The 23860-nt window shown below is 38.0% G+C and overlaps 2 protein-coding genes and 1 non-coding gene across 3 annotated transcripts in view; all 3 read left to right on the forward strand.

Moving 5' to 3' along the window:
- The window catches only part of LOC103508066, a gene marked incomplete at its 5' end in the record, with an annotated part of 22107 nt that extends 6170 nt beyond the window's left edge, over positions 1-15937 (forward strand). Inside the window, 4 exons of the mRNA XM_017443597.2 lie at positions 11696-11904; positions 13752-14374; positions 14614-14997; positions 15159-15937. Coding sequence (XP_017299086.2) covers positions 11696-11904; positions 13752-14374; positions 14614-14997; positions 15159-15503 — 1561 coding nt within the window. The remainder of the gene's footprint in view (positions 1-11695; positions 11905-13751; positions 14375-14613; positions 14998-15158) is intronic.
- Trnaa-agc lies at positions 1603-1674 on the forward strand. Its single transcript has one exon. It is a non-coding gene; the product is annotated as a tRNA-Ala (tRNA).
- A 4681-nt stretch (positions 15938-20618) lies between the features above and the next one.
- Positions 20619-21713, forward strand: LOC108252250. The gene is made up of 2 exons (XM_017443599.2): positions 20619-21018; positions 21076-21713. Exons 1-2 carry the CDS (start codon positions 20727-20729, stop codon positions 21711-21713), a joined length of 930 nt encoding a protein of 309 aa, XP_017299088.1. The 5' UTR covers positions 20619-20726.
- Positions 21714-23860: the final 2147 nt, after the last annotated feature.

Here is a 23860-nt window from a genome sequence, read left to right on the forward strand (position 1 = left end):
CTTCCTCTTCTTCTTCCCCTTCTTCTTCCTCTTCTTCTTCCCCTTCCTCCTCTTCTTCTTCCTCTTCTTCTTCCCCTTCTTCTTCCTCTTCTTCTTCCCCTTCCTCCTCTTCTTCTTCCTCTTCTTCTTCCCCTTCTTCTTCCTCTTCTTCTTCCCCTTCCTCCTCTTCTTCTTCCTCTTCTTCTTCCCCTTCTTCTTCCTCTTCTTCTTCCCCTTCCTCCTCTTCTTCTTCCTCTTCTTCTTCCCCTTCTTCTTCCTCTTCTTCTTCCCCTTCCTCCTCTTCTTCTTCCTCTTCTTCTTCCCCTTCTTCTTCCTCTTCTTCTTCTTTTTCTTCCTCCCCATACTCTTTTTCCTCTTTCTCCTCCTCCTCCTCTTCTTCTTCCCCTTCTTCTTCTTCCCCTTCTTCTTCTTCCCCTTCTTCTTCTTCCTCCCCATATTCTTTTTCCTCTTTCTCCTCCTCCTCTTCTTCCCCTTCCTCTTCTTCTTCCCCTTCTTCTTCCTCTTCTTCTTCCCCTTCTTCTTCCTCTTCTTCTTCCCCTTCCTCCTCTTCTTCTTCCTCTTCTTCTTCCCCTTCTTCTTCTTTTTCTTCCTCCCCATATTCTTTCTCCTCCTCCTCCTCCTCTTCTTCTTGTTCTTCCCCTTCTTCTTCCCCTTCCTCTTCTTCCCCTTCTTCCTTTACGCTCGTCACATTTCAGTTGTTGCTCTCTGTATTCATTATGTTTGTAATTCTGTATGTAATTTCCATGTAAAATAAGCAAACGTACATTTGTACAAAATAAATGCTTTATTGAATTGAAAATTGAAATTGAACACTGTTATTGTCCCGTCAAGTTTGGACGCAAAGCTGACCCCAATGGCGACTTTATTCGGTAAGTTCTTTTATAGGTTTGATAGAGGTAACTATTGAGGTTTTATCGTTCCTAAAACGAAGGAAGACAGGATAGGAGAAAGCCAGCCGTTCCGAGAACAAAACTTTATCTGTTTAGGAGAAAATCCGCCTCGAACGGGAATCCGATTCGCGATCTATCGCTTACAAGGCAGACGAGTTCCATGGCAACATTTTCAAATTGAATTCAAATCGTTTGCTTTATTTTGAACAATCGATTTAGATTTAATATGGTACATTTATTTTAACAAAAATTAAACTTTACAATAAAGCATCTCCTAAGCTAAGCCCTAACTTTTTTGGGGATGGTTCTCATTCTCATCTCTTGTCTAAACTAGGTAGGTATCTGTGTGTGTTTTTTTTCCTCATTACAAGTAGGTAGGTAACTTTTACAATATCGAGTTTGAATCTCGCAGTAAACTTTTTTTTATTTTACTTTTTATTACATCTTTTTTCTCTTCATCTAAGAATTCCTGACAATAGTTATGCAATAAAGTAGGAATAGCATATTCCAGCATACGTTCCCTGTATGTGATTGTATAACACAAGTTTACAAGAAATATAGAACCTCCCTGGGACTACTTAACCTTCTTTGATGGAATGTTATAAAGTAAATATTAACTGTGTTAAAGTGCCTAAAATCAATGGATCAAGAATCAAATACACAATGTCTAAAGGGACTGACTGAGATGAACCTGTCAATTCTGTAGGTTTCAGCTCCCATGGCGTAGTGGTCACTGCACTCGCCTAGCACGCGGGAGACCCGGGTTCGATTCCCGGCGGGGTCAAGAAATTTGTATCAAGCAAATGATTGACTCCGTGACTGGCTGTTGCGGGGCCCACTCAGACTCGTGAGGAAAATGTATAGCTATGACATATAAATGCGCATAGCGACCGGTGCGAGCATGGTAGGTAAACATTGGATGTTAGGCTTAATGAGATATTGGAAAAAATCCTACAATGCTGCAGTGAGCACCAAAGTTGTGACATAATAACACAAAGAAACTGCATTTACATTACATTTACAATTCTGTAGGTTTGCTGGATTTAAATCACGTTGTAAGGACTTTAGCTTGATCTTATAGATTTTAAAGCATATATAAACCATAATCTAACTAACAGCTGAAGCTAGGGTGCTAGATTTGTTATTGTTTTGCTCCTTGTTTATGGTTCCTGGACACTGATTTACGCCCTGTCGAACGTCCCCTAGCCGGACATGTTGGCTTTGGCGTACATTTACACCTTGACTTGTTGCTAGTACAGCTTGCCAACCAACCTCAGTGGTGTAGTGGTTAGCTCGGTGGACTTCGGATCTGGAGGTTGGTGGTTCGAGTCCAAGTCAAGTCATAAAATTTAGCGTAGTGCATTAAGCAGGGAACGACATTTGTGACAAGCATTTATGCTTAACACAATTAAAATTCCTTTTTTTAGTACAGCTTGCCATTGTGTGCAAGCTCTCAGAAAAATCTCCTTTGTCTTCAGGTAAATTCTGTTTGAGAACTCCAGGATGCCTTGTCTTACTAAAACAACATATCAACAGAAGACTTTGCCATTTGTATCTTGGTTAAATTGTCAGTTCGGATTATTTATTATTTTTGACGATCTTTACGAAAAAAATACATTTGGACAGTTATATTTTTCATGAGAATCATCAATTGGCGTACATTTACACCTTGACTTGTGTACAGCTTGCCATTATGTGCAAGCTCTCAGAAAAATCTCCTTTGTCTTCAGGTAAATTATGCTTGAGAACTCTAGGATGCCTTGTCTTACTAAATTACTAAAACAACACATCAACAGAAAACTTGGCCATTTGTTTCTTGGTTAAATTAAGTTAAGTCAGAGTAGCTTGGTTAATTTAAATTGTAGTGGATTACTAAAATAAAACATCTACTGAAAACTTGGCCATTTATATCTTGGTTAAATTAAGTTAAATCAGAGTAGCTTGGTTAATCTAAATTGTAGTGGATTACTAAAATAAAACATCTACTGAAGACTTCAAACTATTAGGTCATTTTCCCTCGTGCATCCCAATACTTTGCTACCAAGTTGTCGTTGTTTGAAAGGCCAGGACATATTTTTTTTTTTTTAGGTCGTTCACGCTGTGCCAGGACATATTAATAAATGTTCTGCGTTCATAATTGCTTGCAGATTACATAGTGGGCAGATGGGGGTGTCTTTACAACCTATCCGGTGTAAATGTTGCGCAAGACAGTCATGTCCTGTCATAAGTCTAAAGTTGGCAACTGCTGTTTTTCTTGGTAGTTCAGGGATTATTTCTGGTTTGTCTATTAAATATTTCCACTTTTTGCCAGCTCCTTCACGTTTCAACCAGTTTTTATGTTGATGGTTGCTTCTTAGGTTTATTAAGCGTTTTGCTGATTGAAAAGGTAAATTTCTTGTTGGGTGGAAATAATTTCAGTTCCTTTTTTGGCAAGTATATCTGCTGTTTCATTGCCATGTATGCCACAGTGTGCTGGGATCCACTGAAGGTTGACCTGTTTCTTTAGGGATTTGAGTTGTTGGAGCATTTTTCTTATTTCTTGTATCTCTCTTGTTGGTGTTTCGTCCATATTGACAATAGATTGAATAGCGGCTTTTGAGTTACTTAGGATTACTACCTTATTGAATTTGTGTGTTCTGAAAAGAAGTTGTTGAATTTAAATTGTAGTGGATTACTAAAATAAAACATCTACTGAAGACTTTGCCATTTGTATCTTGGTTAAATTGTAGTTTTCAGTACTAGAACAAAACATCTACTGAAAACTTGGCCATTTGTATCTTGGTTAAATTAAGTTAAATCAGAGTAGCTTGGTTAATTTAAATTGTAGTGGATTACTAAAATAAAACATCTACTGAAGACTTTGCCATTTGTATCTTGGTTAAATTAAGTTAAATCAGAGTAGCTTGGTTAATTTAAATTGTAGTGGATTACTAAATTAAAACATCTACAGAAGACTTTGTCATTTGTATCTTGGTTAAATTGTAGTTTTCAGTACTAGGACAAAACATCTATTGAAAACTTGGCCATTTGTATCTTGGTTAAATTAAGTTAAATCAGAGTAGCTTGGTTAATTTAAATTGTAGTGGATTACTAAAATAAAACATCTACAGAAGACTTTGCCATTTGTATCTTGGTTAAATTGTAGTTTTCAGTACTAGGACAAAACATCTATTGAAAACTTGGCCATTTGTATCTTGGTTAAATTAAGTTAAATCAGAGTAGCTTGGTTAATCTAAATTGTAGTGGATTACTAAAATAAAACATCTACTGAAGTCTTCAACATTTGTTTCTTGGATAAATTATCAGAGTTTTCAGTGGGTCCTCGGCCTAGTCGTTTTAACTTTTCCTGCAATTCTCGTTGAGATTTTTTAAACAGTTCTCTATCAGGATCTTGAGCGGTATTTGCTTTTGAATTCGCTGGTGAAACCTGCAAAAGATGTACATAACAAACCAGTTGTGCTTACTTAGGTGAGGTTTCAAAGTCAAAGAGAGAGAAAAAAAAGTAAAAATGAGGAACTAGGAAAACTTCTACGACTTCTAGATCCGGAGATAAATCGATTTAAATTTAAAACGGTTAAATTATCAGATATTGTACCATTGAACCAGACTAAACTTTATCCTAAACAGATACGGTTCGTTCTCGGAACGGTTGGCTTTCTCCTATCCTGTCTTCTTGTTCTCTTCGATTTCGGAACGATAAGACTCTAGCAGTTATAGTTCCCTCTATCCAGCCTCTTAAAAAAAAGGATTATACTTACTTGAGTCAACTGTGTTACAAATATGAGAAGGCAACAGAAAGTCACAAAGTGAAATAGACCACACTTCATTTTTGATGAAAACGGGAATTTATTTTCTAAATCCTTGTTCTTGATTTTTAATAATAATTTATTTATTAAGTAAAAATTTATTTTATTTAAGTTTTTATATCAATATGAGTTTATAATAATCACTTGTTGGTCTTTGTTAAAACGTATGGTTCTTGCTACAATCCTAATCTACATATGTTTTTGAAATGATCGAGGTTTATAAATAATTGGACATTGAATAATATTTATTGGTAAGTTTTTATATCAATATGAGTTTATAATAATCACTTGTTGGTCTTTGTTAAAATGTATGGTTCTTGCTACAATCCTAATCTACATAGGGTAAGTGTACCATTTATTCGCCCACCTAAAAAACGTACTATTTATTGGCCCACCTGCTCACATTTATTTTTCTAATTTTTGCTTTTATGACTACAATTTTTGAATAGCACTGGTTCGATAGCAGTCTTTGAGTCCGCGCGCGAATGCCCCAACATCTGCACCCAATTCAAGGAGGTGTTGAAAAGGAATGTCTTCGAGGAAATTAGGAGGAAAATAACCCTAGGAGGAAATTAGGAGGAAAATAACCCTTTTACGTCACCGTATAACTTTCAAGGTCTTAATTGAAGGGGATTTTACCCTCCATTCGTTCCTTCCGGTCCTTGAAAATTTGTTTAATTTCATTTCTTTTTATTTTTATTTAATTTGTAACTTTGTTTTTCCGTAACTTCCATTTGTAATTTACTATAAGCGAAATTATATCAATATTAATAAAGAGGTGAGTCCTTTCTTTTGATGAAATTGGATCTTGAAAAAGTTCGTCCAGTTCAGACTTATGTGGCGTATGGTACAGGTGGGTCAATAAATGGTACGTTTTTTAGGTGAGCGAATAAATGGTACACTTACCCTATGTTTTTGAAATGATCGAGGTTTAAAAAAATTGGACATTGAATAATATTTATTGAAAAGAATAATGACAACACTGTACTCCCGTGATGACGTCATCTACCAATATCGTACGACGCGCTGTGAGCTTATTACCATAGGGATGGTGTGGATTGGAAAAGGTGTGTTCACTGTGTGGACTGTATGGCGTGATATGTATCGTGTGGTGTGGCACTTTAGGAACTGAGGAGCGCAGAGAGAGAGGCCTATGCTTCGATCTAATATTTTAGACAAGTTTAATGCCTCTCTGGACAAAGTTTACCGGGTGGTGTTGACGTACCGACCCGGTATCGCGTAAACAGAGGTGCTCTATTCAACTGTTGGTATAATGGAACAACTTATTCTAAGCTGAGAGTCTAAATAATAATAAAGCACTACCATAAATGTTTTGTTGAGATGGAATGAAAAAATTACTTTACCTCTTGGTTTTTATTTGAAGACAGACATGTTTCGCCTACCAACCGAAGTGAAGAGTATAAATCATTTCATTTCATCTCAATTTCGTATGGAACTTCACAAAGTTACCTATTTATTGAAAAGAATAATTGGAACAGTTAATTATTATTTGTTCAAATAATAATATAACGATTGAAGCTTGTTATACAAAAAGGTTCCATCCAAACCTATGTAGAATAGAATAGAATAGAAAAATAGAATATACCCTGTTAAGACTGAAAAGTCCCTTTACTCCAGGCCTTCTTGCAGTAAAACAGTTTTAGTAATGTGGAATATTGTTAAGGATCAGTTACCAAAAGAATCATGTTGATATCTTCATTATATATGCTTATGACACGAGAAGGTGGAATATTTAATTTTTCAGATGCGAGTGAATATAATTAGCCTCGGATTCCATATTCTGACAACGTATGCAGTAGGTACTCGTAATGAGTAATCTCAACATATCCATGCGATATTTCATGGAGCATGGAGACGGATTTCCCGACGGGAGAAAAAAAAAATCCCACTAAAAATTCCCTCAAATAAAAATGTTCATTCCATTTCACTGCGACCGCATTTCTGAACGGGAATGACGTCATAGAGAAAAATGTAAACATTTCAGATTTTCAAATTTTTGAGGTTATGAAGAAAAGGAAAAATCGAAATTCGAATACCGAAATAGCGATTGGGAAATACACCAGCTTATCTAACTTATCTTTTGAAAGTTCATCAGTAAAATAGGACAAATACGTACACATGCGGAAGTTCTGATTATTGTTTGAAAAACTGGAATCTCAAGAGTACCTACAGTTCAACTTGGACAGTTTCATTTAAGGTAAGAAATCTCACCATCTATGTTATAGCTAGTAAGTATGTATATGACAATCACTTTTTACATACTTAGGTAAAGTACAAGATTGCACCTTTTAAATACTTTAAATGGCTGATTAAATTATGAGAGGTCTCCAGAAATTGCTTGTTGCACAAGTACACAGCAAGTACTGCAACTTGGAACTTGGTAAGTACTATAATTAAAAACAGAACTATTGAGGGAGAGGAGGATGTAAGGAGAGAGTAATATTATTAATTCTTGTGTCATTATCAGTTTATTTAAACTGAGTTAACTCAAAGTATTATTACATACTTCCAAGACACCAAATAAAAATGTTGTTTTCAAATGCTCGGAGTTGACTATTAGGTCATTTTCCCTCGTGCATCCCAATACTTTGCTACCAAGTTGTCGTTGTTTGAAAGGCCAGGACATATTAGTAAATGTTCTGCGTTCATAATTGCTTGCAGATTACATAGTGGGCAGATGGGGGTGTCTTTACAACCTATCCGGTGTAAATGTTGCGCAAGACAGTCATGTCCTGTCATAAGTCTAAAGTTGGCAACTGCTGTTTTTCTTGGTAGTTCAGGGATTATTTCTGGTTTGTCTATTAAATCTTTCCACTTTTTCCCAGCTCCTTCACGTTTCAACCAGTTTTTGTGTTGATGGTTGCTTCTTAGGTTTATTAAGCGTTTTGCTGATTGAAAAGGTAAATTTCTTGTTTGGGTGGAAATAATTTCAGTTCCTTTTTTGGCAAGTATATCTGCTGTTTCGTTGCCATGTATGCCACAGTGTGCTGGGATCCACTGAAGGTTGACCTGTTTCTTTAGGGATTTGAGTTGTTGGAGCATTTTTCTTATTTCTTGTATCTCTCTTGTTGGTGTTTCGTCCATACTGACAATAGATTGAATGGCGGCTTTTGAGTCACTTAGGATTACTACCTTATTGAATTTGTGTGTTCTGAAAAGGAGTTGTTGGATGGCAAATTTTATGGCTTCGATTTCTCCATCATAGTTTGTAGTATGTGGTCCTAATCCTTTGTAGAATGCAAAAAGGTCACATGTTATGCCTGCACCTGCTCCTTTTTCTGGGTCTTGCATTGAGCCGTCTGTATACACATGGAGCCATTGTTCTGCAGGGTATTGGGTGTGGATGGTTTCAAGTGCCTTTGCTTTAGCTACAGTTGGTGCAACATCATGTTTTTTAAAGTTTTCATTTTCATCAATTGTTAGAGAGTGCTCTATTTTCATAAGTTCAATGGGGTTGTTGATGGTTTGGAGTTTTTCCGGAAAATTCATTTCCGGAAAAAAGAAAATTAAAAATATGTAATAAAAAATAAATGTTCATTGTAAATTAATCAAAATGAAATTTCATTATTGAATTGAATGAGTGCACCTCGACACAGAGCCGTAGAAACTCCGACCTCGCCGGAAATCGAACCCAGAACATCCGGTGTGCAAGCCTCGTGTAATACCCACTCGGCCACGGATCTTTAAATCCAAATATTTTCATAGATAAAATACTTCATCTAACATCATTCCAGAGGGGAACGTGCTTATGATGCTCGAGCAATTGTCCCTTTGGATGGCCAGAGAACTTTATACTTCATCTAACATCATTCCAGAGGGGAACGTGCTTATGATGCTCGAGCAATTGTCCCTTTGGATGGCCAGAGAACTTTATTTAAATATTGTTGTTAACCTATTGAAAAAGATCAAGAAAAATAAAAAAAAGAAGAAAAAAAGAAAATCTGTAAATCTCGTTTGAGTTTAGTTTTTTTTTTTACTCCTTAAAATCTAAAATATTTTTTATTAATTTAAACTTAACATATAAAATATTTCACGAAATTATTGGTCCAGAGGGAGCATACTCCTTTATGCTTAAGATGTTGCCCGTTTGAGATAATCTTTGCAAGAGGAATTCTGTTGGTTTTAAAATATGACTTCCAAGCTGACATTCTTTTTGAGTGCTGATACGATGGGCTTTTTATCTCCATTTTTATGCACGGTGTGAGCGAGTTCGGTTTCGTCTGTAACAATTTTCATGATTTTCTTATTTATATCTCTGGTATGGATGTTGTGTGGCGAAGTCTGGAGGATGAAATTAGAACTATGCTCATCCTGGGAAAAAAAAAAAAAAAAATAAAATAAAATTAATAGAATTATAATGATTTTCATCCTGTGGAAAAGAATAAAATAAATATAAGCCGCTCTTCCGATCTGAATTATAATTTTCATCCTGTGGAAAAAATAAATAAATAAAGGCTGTCCCAATAAGAACACAAGATTTGAAAGGGTCATTATTTTGTTATGACTTGTTTTATCTAGCGCAATCTTTGATATTGATTGTAAATAATACATTTGGAAATTCAAGATCTGATTCAAGATTTCATTAGATCAAAACTACATATAAGTAGTAGTATACCTATCAATCTAGTTATAGGTAATGAAGATGAAATACCTATTCAATTTACCCTAAATTCAAATGTTGAATATTTTTTTCATTTATTTTTTACTCTGCCAATGCGATCAGGCTTGTATTCAAACATTATATTCTTTTTCTATTTTTGTTCTAAATTTTGAAAACTTTTTTAAAAATGACAGTTTGTAATAATGCCAATTTGCCAACCCAAAACCTTTGTAAAACATTTGTTAAGCAAATATACAAACATTCTATTCTATTCTATTGAGAGCTCTCCTGTCAATGTAGTGGGGCTCAGTTGGCTCACTATGAAGAATGAGACTAGAATGTTCCCCCTGCTAGCGCTAGGTCGCGGGTTCGATTCACGCCCGGGGCGAACTTTATCCTAAACAGATAAGGTTTAATGTGATTTCTCAATTTCTTTATCCTCAAGATACCGCCGTATCTTTGAGAAATACCGAAATGAAGAAATCACATTGATCTCGGGTACCATAAGGTTTGCTCTCCGAACGGCTGGCTTTCTCCTGTCCTGCGTTCGATTTCTGTACCATAAGACTATTTACAGTTCTTTTTCTCTGAAATTCTTTTTCTAATTTTACTCGTATGTATTGACTTGACATATTAAGATACCAATTTGGTTTGCATTTACACACTTATTACAGTTACATACGTATAATAAAATACAGCTTAGTTCGTTTCCCTCACTCATTCTTGACATATCTCTATTTATCAGAGAGGCGCTAAAATACTTACATCCATAGCACTTGTCACCAGAACCGTCAGTAATAAACTTGATATAACGCACACTACTCTCATAACTTGACTTCAAAATCCTAGATTAGAAAATAATCCAGCTATTTCTATGCTAGGAAATAGCTTTTTTTTCTTCGATTAATGAGCAGATATAAAATACGTGCAGAATCTGTTTTTCTTGTTTTCAAACAAATCTGTTGTTTGTGTTGATTAGACTATTAGGTTTGTCAACTAATAGCGAGTCCTACATTTCTACTTGAAGCTAATTAGAGTGGACGTCTGTTAAACGGGGTATTTTTGTGTTATTGGAAATATTAAATTATATAATTTGAAATTTGCAAAGCCAAATATTGACATATGTAATTGATTCTGGTACAAGGGCTACCTATCGGCTATTTTAGAAATGTGTGCGACCTGGTTATTATATAATTAAAGATATTATCTTCAGTAACACCATTGATATTATTTTCTCTGATTAATGGGTTTTACGTCACCGTACAACTGCCAAGGTCTTAATTGAAGAGGATTTTACCCTCCATTCGTTCCTTCCGGTCCTTGAAAATTTATTTAATTTCATTTCTTTTTATTTTTATTTAATTTGTAACTTTGTTTTTCCGTAACTTCCATTTTTTTGTAATTTACTATAAGCGAAATTATATCAATACTAGCTGAATTCATCCCAAGGCATGGCCGAACTTGTAGAAAATAATAAAAATACGGTCGCGCTGCGCGCTCCCTATTAGCTGCATAGTTATCAAACTAAAAACATAAACGAAACTCAAAATTTTGGTCGAGAGCGGAACATTTCTCTCCCGCAGTCTCTGCACTCTGTGTATTTCTTATGGCGGAGATTTTAGCGATAAAAAACTGATCATATCTCAAGATCGGTTTAGATTTTCACAAAATCCTTTCTTATTGCACACCTAGATCATAAAAGGAATATTCCTACCAAATTTCAGCTTTCTAGGTGTTGTGGTTCAGGAGATAGAGCGATCAGTGTGTGAAATGTGAATGAGTGAATGGATCTTGATTTTAATTATAAGATTAATAAAGAGGTGCTCTATTAAACTGTTGGTATAATGGAACAACTTATTCTAAGCTGAGAGTCTAAATAATAATAAGCACTACCATAAATGTTTTATTGAGATGGAATGAAAAAAATACTTTACCTCTTGGTTTTTATTTGAAGACAGACATGTTTCGCCTACCAACCGAAGTGAAGAGTATAAATCATTTCATTTCATCTCCGCTCAAACAGAGAGCTTTGAAGAATAGAGTTAATCCAAATTTAATTACCTGCTATTTGAAAAGTGAGACATTAGCAATTGGTAGCGCGTCTGCCTTGTAAGCGCTAGGCCGCGGGTTCGATTCCCGCCCGGGGCGGATTTTATCCTGATGGGATAATGTTCGTTCTCGGAACGGCTGGCTTTCTTCTATCCTGTCTTCCTTCTCTCTTCGATTTCGGGACGATAAGACCATAGCAGTTACAGTTCCCTCTGTCAAACCTCTTGAAAAAAATCATCTCAATTTCGTATGGAACTTCACAAAGTTACCGAGTCCTCCATCACCATCAAGATGTCTTATATTTTGTGTTTTACTCTATTTGATTTCAGTCGTTACCTCCCGGTACTCAAGAACGTACCCACACGGTATATTCACGAGCCGTGGATGGCGCCCCTGAGTGTGCAGAAAGCCAGCAAGTGTGTCGTAGGCGTAGATTATCCCCTCCCTATGGTGAACCATCCTGTAGTGAGCAAAATCAATATAGAACGAATCAAACAGGTGTACCGACAGCTAGCCAACTATAAGGGAAATAAGAAGTGTGAGTACCATCTTCTGAACTACACTGTATTTTAAAAGGTTTGATAGAGGGAACTGTAACAACGGAGGTCTTATCGTCCGGAAACCGAAGGAGAGAAGGAGGACATTATGGAAAGTCAGTCATTCTGAGACATCTTTTTATTTTTAAGATTAAGATTTCCAACTTTCTATTTTTTTCAACTTTCTAGTCAGACGAATTAAAGACCTTTTTACCCGGAAAACACCTAAGCAGTTTCAGATTTCAAACTCTTCTTGTTAAAAAGTTTCATTTTTTGTTCAGCTGATCGAAAACCTGGTCAGGGACCGATCTTTTTACATGGATTAACCTATCTTATTTAATTATTTTATCTGACATTTCGTCTGACATCCCAAGATGAATTTTGACCCTCACTTTGGCCTTCTTTGGTTTGCCTTTTGATATACATTTACATCAGTTTTATTTTATATATACTCGTAAACTGGATCAGAGTGAACGTAATTGGACTAAACTTTACCTGAATCAAGTTTTCGATTACTAAAGGACCTACAGACGATCAAGCCAGTGGGAATAGGACGTGAAATGCACTAGTTCCCGGAAGTTAAGCAACTTTCCTCGTGGTTGCTCTCCGAATGGGTGACCCAAAGTTACCGAGTCCTCCATCACCATCAAGATGTCTTATATTTTGTGTTTTACTCTATTTGATTTCAGTCGTTACCTCCCGGTACTCAAGAACGTACCCACACGGTATATTCACGAGCCGTGGATGGCGCCCCTGAGTGTGCAGAAAGCCAGCAAGTGTGTCGTAGGCGTAGATTATCCCCTCCCTATGGTGAACCATCCTGTAGTGAGCAAAATCAATATAGAACGAATCAAACAGGTGTACCGACAGCTAGCCAACTATAAGGGAAATAAGAAGTGTAAGTATCTCTGAACCATCCTGTAGTGAGCAAAATCAATATAGAACGAATCAAACAGGTGTACCGACAGCTAGCCAACTATAAGGGAAATAAGAAGTGTAAGTATCTCTGAACCACCCTGTAGTGAGCAAAATCAATATAGAACGAATCAAACAGGTGTACCGACAGCTAGCCAACTATAAGGGAAATAAGAAGTGTAAGTATCTCTGAACCATCCTGTAGTGAGCAAAATCAAACAGGTGTATAGACAGCTAGCCAACTATAAGGGAAATAAGAAGTGTGAGTATCATCTTCTGAACTACACTGTATTTTAAAAGGTTTGATAGAGGGAACTGTAACAACGGAGGTCTTACTGTCCCGAAACCGAAGGAGAGAAGGAGGACATTATAGAAAGCCAGTCATTCTGAGATGAAACAGTGAACAAATTCTGGCATATTTTATCAAGTGGACTAGGCGAACAGAGGCAATACGTCTCATTTAGATGCTGGGTTTAGTGTCCTCAGACGAGAGAACATCAAAAAGATAAAGTTATCAATTAAAACAGGAGTAATAATAATCAAACCTCATCACCACTTGCGCGTTTTACTTTTCGCTAAGTAGGTACATAGGTAAGCGCATTACCACTACACCAACTTTGTCCCCTATTACTTCTAACACTTATATCAATAGTTCTGAGACAAAACAGTGAACAAATTCTGGCATATTTTATCAAGTGGACTAGGCGAACAGAGGCAATACGTCTCATTTAGATGCTGGGTTTAGTGTTCTCAGACGAGAGAACATCAAAAAGATAAAGTTATCAATTAAAACAGGAGTAATAATAATCAAACCTCATCACCACTTGCGCGTTTTACTTTTCGCTAAGTACATAGGTAAGCGCATTACCACTACACCAACTTTGTCCCCTATTACTTCTAATACTTATATCAATATCAATTCTCCTCTCGCCAGGTGTGAAGCCCAAATCCCCGGAAGCAATGACGATCGAGGCGTACGCGAGTCAAGTGACCCCGCCCTCCCTGGCCTGCACCGATGCCAACTCACCACTACCGTCTCCAGTTACCCCTCACGCCGGGGACCTCTCGCCCCAAGTGATCAACACAGACGTGATCCAATACCCCCCGTGTTGCTATAACGAACAGACAGGGGGGTACGAGAAGGTAGGCATGGGGTCAGGGGGTTATAGCCAATACACCACAGGGCAGACAGAATGGGATGGGGGCAAGGGTCGGAAACCAGGGCCGGGCCAGGGGAAGGGTAAAACCATACATCAAGGGGGCGGTAAACCCATGGCTGTATCGGATGGGAAACAAATGCCTTGCCCGCCGCAAATAAGCGGGAAACCTATAAATCAGGGGGGTGGTAAACCAATGAATATCTCTCAAATGGGTGGCGGCAAGCCTATGAATATGAGTCAAATTGGTGGCAAACCAATGTCTGTCTCTTCAATTGGGGGTAAACCGGTCAATATTTCTCAGATGAGAGGCAAACCCATGAACGCGTCACAGATGGGCGGTAAACCAATGAATACTTCGCAAATAGGAGGCAAACCAATGGCAGTCTCATATATGGGATTGGTGGCAAACCAATGTCTGTCTCTTCAATTGGGGGTAAACCGGTCAATATTTCTCAGATGAGAGGCAAACCCATGAACGCGTCACAAATGGGCGGTAAACCAATGAACACTTCGCAATTAGGAGGCAAACCAATGGCAGTCTCATATATGGGAGGCAAACCAATGGACATATCACAGATGGGAGGCAAACCAATGTCATCACAAATAAGCGGCAAACCAATGTCATCACAGATGGGGGGCAAACCGATGAACACATCACAAATAGGCGGTAAACCATTGTCTGTGTCGCGTGGTAAACCAATGTCACAGTTAAGTCAGCAAATGAAGCCCCCTCCCACCACAATGGACGATCAGCTCAACTCAGACTATCTGGACATCACTCAGGTTCATCTGACCAATCAGATGTCCCCAGACTACCCTATGCCTCGTGCTGATCTAACCAAATCTTGTGCTGATTCAAATATACGCTATGCTGATGGAACCATGTCTAATGGCGATGGAACTATGGCTTGTGCTGATTCAAATATACGTTATGCTGATGGTACTATGGCTAATGATATGACCAATGGTGACGGAACGGATGAGAATTCTTACACTGACGGGCCCATGTCTTGTGCTGACATATACGCTATGCTGATGGAACCATGTCTAATGGCGATGGAACTATGGCTTGTGCTGATTCAAATATACGTTATGCTGATGGTACTATAGCTAATGATATGACCAATGGTGACGGAACGGATGAGAATTCTTACACTGACGGGCCCATGTCTTGTGCTGACGGAAATATGTCTTGTTCTGATTCAAACATTCGTTTTGCTGATCCAAATATGTCCAATGGCGATGGAACGGATGAGACTATTACTTACGCTGACGGAAATATGTCTTATTCTGACGGGAACATGTCTTGTGCTGACGGAAATATGTCTTGTGCTGACTCAAACGCGATGTGTTCGGACATGGGCAGCATGGACCCGCCCCAGTCAGCACCCAGGGGCAGAATGAGTTATGGGGCGATGGTGGGGGCGCGGGAAACTGAAGAGCAAATGCTGAACGAAGAGTCAACCGTGATTGAGATTGCTGACTCGATTATTACCGAGTCAGAGGAGAGGGAGAAGATGAAGTAGGGGAGGGGAAATTTCGTTCAAATTACCCCCATTCTGTGAGAAGATGGAGTAGTGAGGGGAAAATTTGTTCACATTACCCCATTTGTCCAAGTTACCCCTTTCTGCCCCACACTGGAATTTATGGTTTTAGTTCAGAAGCGACAACAAATGAAAATTTGCTACAAGGAGCTGTCTCAAATGAGCAGTGTTATGATGTTGTTTTCAAATGTCGGGAACTTGGCCAATAGGCCATTCTCCCAAGTGTTGTTATAGGGTTAGGTTAAATGCAAAAAGGAGCTTTCTTTTTTCATTGTCGTGCTTCTGAATAATTACCGAATCAGTTATTTGCCGATTATACATATTATGTTGTACCTGTACCAAGTACCTGTTTATGACACTTGGCCTGGCGCACCGCCGTGCCCTCAGATTTATTTGAGAATTTGACATCCCCCCCCCATTTTTTAATTTCCTTCCTTTATTTTCAGTAGGGTGGTAGATAGGATTTAGATTTTAGAATATTAAATAATATGAATACCATTTTTTTTGAATTTTACATTCCCCCCCCCCCCCGTTTTTTAATTTCCTTCCTTTATTTTCAGTAGGGTGATAGATAGGATTTAGATTTTAGAATATTAAATATGAATACCTACTTAAATAAGTATAGTTTTTCTACTCCCCTGTAAGAGTCATATCATTTACCATTGAATTGAATAAATATATCACAAACAGGATCTGATTTTGAGAAAAAAAAAAGTCGAGTAGAGGTGTCTTGGTTTTGTCTGGCAAAGTTTCTGGAGAGAAGAGTGCAAAGTTACCGTATTGGGGTTTGAAAAGTCCCTCTTCAATAGAAATAATAGAGTTTTTGCAACCAATATTAGCTTCCCTTTAACTGAACTATTTAACGTTCTTTTTCTTTGACGAAAAGAGTCCAGTTAACAGGACGCTAATTTTGGGTGCTAAAACTCTCTACCTAGGCTGTGTTTTACTTGCAAAACAGAGTCCCCTTTATCAAAGTAAAAAAAAAACAGCAAATTTTATAGTGTTTACTTCCGGGTATTCTGTGTTGTTAAAGTGCATGTTAATCTGTGAGCATTCTCGGAAACTATCCCAGAACGATCTTCCAGTGTTCTCAGAGATTAACAAACGCTTTAACATGAACCTGTAGTCTGTAGTCCCCTTTCTCTTAACCCTTGTTTAACTTTGCTTCCAGCAAATAGCATATATTATTAAAGAAAAAGTTAGGATAAGGGTTAACTATCTATCTCTCATATCCCTGTAACATTTCAATAAAAAAAAAGTAAAATAAATAAAAACCACAGAGCATTTGTTTTTTCCATTATTTATTTTTTGTTTTATTTTGTTTAAATTTTGGTAATTCCTAGAAAAATAAAACTACGTCATAATCATAATAATATATTTTTTTCATAATGTTAAATAATAATTAAATGTATAAATAATTATAATTATGTTTTGTAATGTAAATTATGTTTATCAATTGACTGGATTCACTAATTATATAGCATAAGTATAATGTATTATGGTATGTTTTAATATTTTTCAGTTAAGGATAAGTTGTATATTGATGAGGGCTGGGTTTACAATTTACAATAATTATATCAGCTTTCTTCTGTTCTTTTAATTTTTAAGATTAAGATTTCCAACTTTCTATTTTTTTTCAACTTTCTAGTCAGACGAATTAAAGCCCGTTTTACCCAGAAAACACCTAAGCAGGTTCAGACTTCAAACTCTTCTTGTCAAAAAGTTTCATTTTTTGTTCAGCTGATCGAAAACCTGGTCAGGGACCGATCTTTTTACATGGATGAACCTATCTTATTTAATTATTTTATCTGACATTTCGTCTGACATCCCAAGATGAATTTTGACCCTCACTTTGGTTTGCCTTTTGATATACATTTTCATCAGTTTTATTTTATATATACTCGTAAACTGGATCAGATTGAACGTAATTGGACTAAACTTTACCCGAATCAAGTTTTCGATTACTAAAGGATCTGCAGACGATCAAGCCAGTGGGAAGAGCATGTGAAATGCACTAGTTCCCGGAAGTTAAGCAACTTTCCTTGTGGTTGCTCTCCGAATGGGTGACCGTGACCATTTGGTCAATCGCGTGATGATTTTTCCCGGTAATGCATCTTGTTTGTTTGTTTGTTTGTTTGTTTTTTTTTTTTTTTTTTTTTTTTTTTTTTTTGAGCAAGCATTTATTTAATGAAGTATTTTAACTTGCTCTTGTGTCGCAGCCTGACTTGTGGCGTGGTTGATGATCATGATTGCTTGATCAGGCATGTAGTAAGTACGTACGTACTGTAAGCTTGATCGTCTCTAGCCACGCCACGTTTAGATAGGTAGGTATTGTAGACTGGATGAGACTGAATAGTCCTCTACCCGTGTACCTTGTAAACCCAGCCATAATATTCTCACTACAGGGTGTCGTTAAGTATTCGAAGGGGTTTTTTTCGAGGGTGGGTTTTTTTCGAAGGGTTTTTCCATGGAATGTCTCAAATACAAGGAAGTTAGTGGGGTAGTTTGTTTGTTTGCTATTATTATTTTTGTAATATCAAACATTAGCAATGAGACTAGATACTTCTATCTGCTTTTTATATCTTCATGCTCAAAAATCTCCATGGGAAACAGTATTGTAAAACGGAATTTCCATTCAAATTAAATGGAGCAGTTGCAAATGGGTAAAAATTATAAATAAATGGTCGATTCCTATGTAAAAAGTTGGGAAAAATCCAAATCTGAGTTCAAAACTCCGAAAAAATAACTGTTAAAAGTCGAAAATTAATTTTTTATTTTCCTTTCTAATGAAAGAGTTCAAAGATGTGTGACATCAGACTTTACGCAGTTGTTTTTTCGTCCGCTAGGTAGTGCCAGTATGCAAGCACGCTTGCGGAGGAGCAGAAAGAAATGCGCAGAAACGTATGCGCACAAACACATTAATGTGTTGCCTGCTAGGGAGCTTTGCTCGGGACATTTGATGTGACGTCATCGTGTACGGGAGCGTATGCCGTGACATCAAAGTTCACGATTTACCGGTATTTTTTAAATCAATTTATCTCGGGATCTAGAAGTCGTAGTAGAAAAATAAAAATTCCGTTGGTCCTCATTTTTCCTGCTCTATGAGTTTAAAACATCACCCAAGTAAGTGCAACTGATCTATTGATCCTAAGGGCAAGATAGACCTAGAGTCCTATACCCTTGACAATGGAGTATGCCTGAAGACATGTGATGTATTCCAATATTTCCAATTCACTTAGCCCCGATGAAAGTAAAGTCTTCAAATGAGTAGCTAACCCAGGTGGTTGATACTTCCAATATTTTTGGGTGTTTCCCGTATTTTCCCTCCTTGGACTTAAAGTGCCCCTAGCTCCGGGCCAATAACAAGGACAACACATTTTTTTCCATTATTACTTTTTTACTGCTTTTACAAAATGACTATCAATGAGGTCGGTAATTTACGTAGCACAAGCCATAAGTAAGACGTACTTTTTTAATGTCCGGTCGTTAACACACAGACACAGGGAGTCTTCATTGATGTCAATTGAGAGCAAGATCAGACCCAACACGCATATAAACGAAGCAGAGAATAGTCATTGGAGTAATAAAACAGAACTGTAACAGTTACTGCTATTCTTGATAACGAACCAAGATAATTAATCTTTTATTGGAAACAGTTAATTTCTGTTCTTTCTTTCTTTTTTTCTATCTAGGTATGTGCCTACAGTCCAAGTAATAATGGCATTTTTACTTTCTATTACTGTAATTTCTTCTTTTTAATGCTGAGTAAGTAAGTACCTATTTAAGAAAGAGAGCACTAAATGATGGAGGCGGATGGGGTCAAACGTCATGTGGTGACATCATAGGTAAATTAGGCTTTTTCTATCTTTTCATCAGTTAAATTCTTAAATGTTCATAATTTCTTCTTTCTCTGTGATAAATTGATCAGTGTGTTGAGTTTAAAGTCAATAGGCCCCATAAAGCTTAGAAGTTTCAATGGTAGCTCATTGGTTTCAATTAATGTGTTGACATTGTTTACTTTTTTACTTTCTATTATTTACCAAAATTTCATCAAAATCGGACAAACGGACAGAAAGACTAACCCAAGAGTAAGTACGTACGTACTGTAAGCTTGATCGTCTCTAGCCACGCCACGTTTAGATAGGTAGGTATTGTAGACTGGATGAGACTGAATAATCTTCTACATGTGTACTTTGTAAACCCAGCCATAATATTCTCACTACAGGGTGTCGTTAAGTACCATTCGAAGGGGTTTTTTTCGAGGGTGGTTAAGTTTTTCCATGGAATGTCTCAAATACAAGGAAGTTAGTGGGGTAGTTTGTTTGTTTGCTATTATTATTGTAATATAAACATTAGCAATGAGCATACCGTAAAATGGGGTAACTTTGCACCAGATTTTCACTTTGTTTTAGTAAATTTGTCATAACTCTGGAGCAAATGACCACAGAATGTTCTGGATACGTTCAAATTGCCTAGCTTGGTGGGTGCAATCTTACCTTATATTACGGTACTTCTATGTGCTTTTTATATCTTCATGCTCAAAAATCTTCATGGGAAACAGTAATATAAAATGGAATTTCCATTCAAATTAAATTGATCCTAAGGGCAAGATAAACCCATAGGCGGTTCTTGCCTAAATTTTTGGGGGGGCTTGATTTTGAAGGTACACCTTCAAAATTTTGATTTAGCTTTATGTAAAAAATCTGGTGTGAATATCACACGACTTTCCTTATCCTATTGATGATGCTTATTTGAGTATTATTTTACCCTAACTTTTACCATATCTCTAACCGTTTAGTCGGTATAGCTGAAAACCGCCAAAAAACGGTCCAAGAAATCCGTCCAAAAGCGGTCAAAATACCGCCAAGCGCAGCACCTGTCTTAACTAAACGTTTTCTGTTGCATCCTTGTCACATTTGTGAACTACATACCAAATTTCAAGTCTCTAGCTCATACCGTTCCCGAGATATTGTTAAACTAGACCGAAAACCGCCAAAAAGCGGTAAAATGCCACCAACCAATGCACCGATCTTATCCTTGTCACATTTGACAGCTACATACCAAATTTCAAGACGCTAGCTCTTACCGTTCGGGGGTTATAGCCAATACACCACAGGGCAGACAGAATGGGATGGGGGCAAGGGTCGGAAACCAGGGCCGGGCCAGGGGAAGGGTAAAACCATACATCAAGGGGGCGGTAAACCCATGGCTGTATCGGATGGGAAACAAATGCCTTGCCCGCCGCAAATAAGCGGGAAACCTATAAATCAGGGGGGTGGTAAACCAATGAATATCTCTCAAATGGGTGGCGGCAAGCCTATGAATATGAGTCAAATTGGTGGCAAACCAATGTCTGTCTCTTCAATTGGGGGTAAACCGGTCAATATTTCTCAGATGAGAGGCAAACCCATGAACGCGTCACAAATGGGCGGTAAACCAATGAACACTTCGCAATTAGGAGGCAAACCAATGGCAGTCTCATATATGGGAGGCAAACCAATGGACATATCACAGATGGGAGGCAAACCAATGTCATCACAAATAAGCGGCAAACCAATGTCATCACAGATGGGGGGCAAACCGATGAACACATCACAAATAGGCGGTAAACCATTGTCTGTGTCGCGTGGTAAACCAATGTCACAGTTAAGTCAGCAAATGAAGCCCCCTCCCACCACAATGGACGATCAGCTCAACTCAGACTATCTGGACATCACTCAGGTTCATCTGACCAATCAGATGTCCCCAGACTACCCTATGCCTCGTGCTGATCTAACCAAATCTTGTGCTGATTCAAATATACGCTATGCTGATGGAACTATGTCTAATGGCGATGGAACTATGGCTTGTGCTGATTCAAATATACGTTATGCTGATGGTACTATGGCTAATGATATGACCAATGGTGACGGAACGGATGAGAATTCTTACACTGACGGGCCCATGTCTTGTGCTGACGGAAATATGTCTTGTTCTGATTCAAACATTCGTTTTGCTGATCCAAATATGTCCAATGGCGATGGAACGGATGAGACTATTACTTACGCTGACGGAAATATGTCTTATTCTGACGGGAACATGTCTTGTGCTGACTCAAACGCGATGTGTTCGGACATGGGCAGCATGGACCCACCCCAGTCAGCACCCAGGGGATTTTGTAATTTCTTGTATGTTGAATCTGTGGCGCTCTGAACAACACTCAACACTAAAAATAAAAATCACGAAGAGTCAACCGTGATTGAGATTGCTGACTCGATTATTACCGAGTCAGAGGAGAGGGAGAAGATGAAGTAGGGGAGGGGAAATTTGGTTCAAATTACCCCCATTCTGTGAGAAGATGGAGTAGTGAGGGAAAATTTGTTCACATTACCCCATTTGTCCAAATTACCCCTTTCTGCCCCACACTTGAATTTATGGTATTAGTTCAGAAGCGACGGCAAATGAAAATTTGCTACAAGGAGCTGTCTCAAATGAGCAGTGTTATGATGCTGTTTATCCTGATGGGATAATGTTCGTTCTCGGAACGGCTGGCTTTCTCCTATCCTGTCTTCCTTCTCTCTCCGATTTCGGGACGATAAGACCCTAGCAGTTACAGTTCCCTCTGTCAAACCTTTTAAAAAAAAAATCTTACATAGAAACCCAGGTTCTCGTTTTTCCACAATTTCCATCTCTGAAGTTTAAATAACACTTCCAAATTCTTGGCCAGCACCTGAGAGCTACATAAATGTCTAACTGATGAGTTCAAATAAGAACGAAACGCGTCTTAGGCTGCTCTCAGGTGTTGGCTAAAAATCTCTTAAAGAGTCTAGTTGGTAGCGCGTCTGTCTTGTAAGCGTTAGGTCGCGGGTTCGATTGCCGCCTGGGGCGGATTTCATCCTAAACTGATAAGGTTCGTTCTCGGAACGGTTGGCTTTCTCCTATTCTGTCTTCTTGTTCTCTTCGATTTCGGGACGATAAGACCTTAGCAGTTATAGTTCCCTCTATATTGACCGTGTTAGGGGGGCATGAGACTAGATACTACAGTTAATAGTTATAGCTCCCTACGAGAATCCTAACCAATCAAACTTCCTCTTCACTTAAATCACCTCAGGCCCTGATAACTTTGGGGGGGCTTAAGCCCCCCAAGCCCCCCCCTATCGCCGCCTATGGATAAACCTGGAGTCCTAGACCCTTGACAATGGAGTATGCCTGAAGACATGTGATGTATTCCAATTCACTTGGCCCCGATGAAAGTAAAGTCTTCAAAAGAGTACCTAACCCAGGTGGTTGTTGCTTCCAATATTTTTGGGTCTTGTTTCCCGTATTTTCCCTCCTTGGACTTAAAGTGCCCCTAGCTCCGAGCCTGGAGGGGCTGTGAGTGAATTCGCCCTTGAACATAACCTATGATATTCTCAAGATCCTAACACCCTGCATTGGAGTAAAGCGTTAATAGTAAATAACAGTTAATATTATATTGAGTTATTAATCTACTCAAAAACCTACAACAACAATGGGAAAATAAAATATATATAAACTGACTCGACAAATAAAAAATAAGATACCCACCAAAGTAGCGTATAGGAAACCGTTCTACCGTTAAACTTCTCGCGATAATCACAAATCCGGGGAAATTCATTCTCGGACTTGCATTAGGCATTTGACTCTCTCATATCCACAAGGACCTCTGCTCGGACCATAGGACTGGACACAGCCTGGGATCCTAACACCCTGCATTGGAGTAAAGCGTTAATAGTAAATAACAGTTAATATTATATTGAGTTATTAATCTACTCAAAAACACTATGATATAAATAATAGCTCGAACCTAACACGATCAATATCAGGGCTTGAGTGGTAGAGATTGCCCTAGGCAATAAATTCGGCCTTCATTTTGTAATTTCTTGTATGTTAAATCTGTGGCGCTCAGAACAACACTCAACACTAAAAATAAAAATCTTACATAGAAACCCAGGTTCTCGTTTCTCCACAATTTCCATCTCTGAAGTTTAAATAACACTTCAAAATCTTGATCAGCACCTGAGAGCTATGTCTAACTGATGAGTTCCAATAAGAACGAAACGCGTCTTAGGCTGCTCTCAGGTGTTGGCTAATCTCTTAAAGAGTCTAGTTGGTAGCGCGTCTGTCTTGTAAGCGTTAGGTCGCGGGTTCGATTCCCGCCTGGGGCCGATTTCATCCTAAACTGATAAGGTTCGTTCTCGGAACGGCTGGCTTTCTTCTATCCTGTCTTCCTTCTCTCTTCGATTTCGGGACGATAAGACCTTAGCAGTTATAGTTCCCTCTATATCGACCGTGTTAGGGGGGCTTGAGACTAGATACTACAGTTAATAGTTATAGCTCCC

This window comes from Diaphorina citri, unplaced genomic scaffold (genome assembly GCF_000475195.1).
Source record: "Diaphorina citri unplaced genomic scaffold, Diaci psyllid genome assembly version 1.1 scaffold364, whole genome shotgun sequence".
In the NCBI taxonomy this organism is placed as follows: Eukaryota; Metazoa; Arthropoda; class Insecta; order Hemiptera; family Psyllidae; genus Diaphorina; species Diaphorina citri.

What these genes read in the sequence shown, in the direction of transcription:
- LOC108252250 (XM_017443599.2), top strand. Translation starts at nt 20,727, where the DNA reads ATGGCTGTATCGGATGGGAAACAAATGCCTTGCCCGCCGCAAATAAGC. An exon ending in CTCATATATGGGAGGCAAAC is followed by an intron (nt 21,019 to 21,075) that starts CAATGGACATAT and finishes TAAGCGGCAAAC; the next exon opens with CAATGTCATCACAGATGGGG.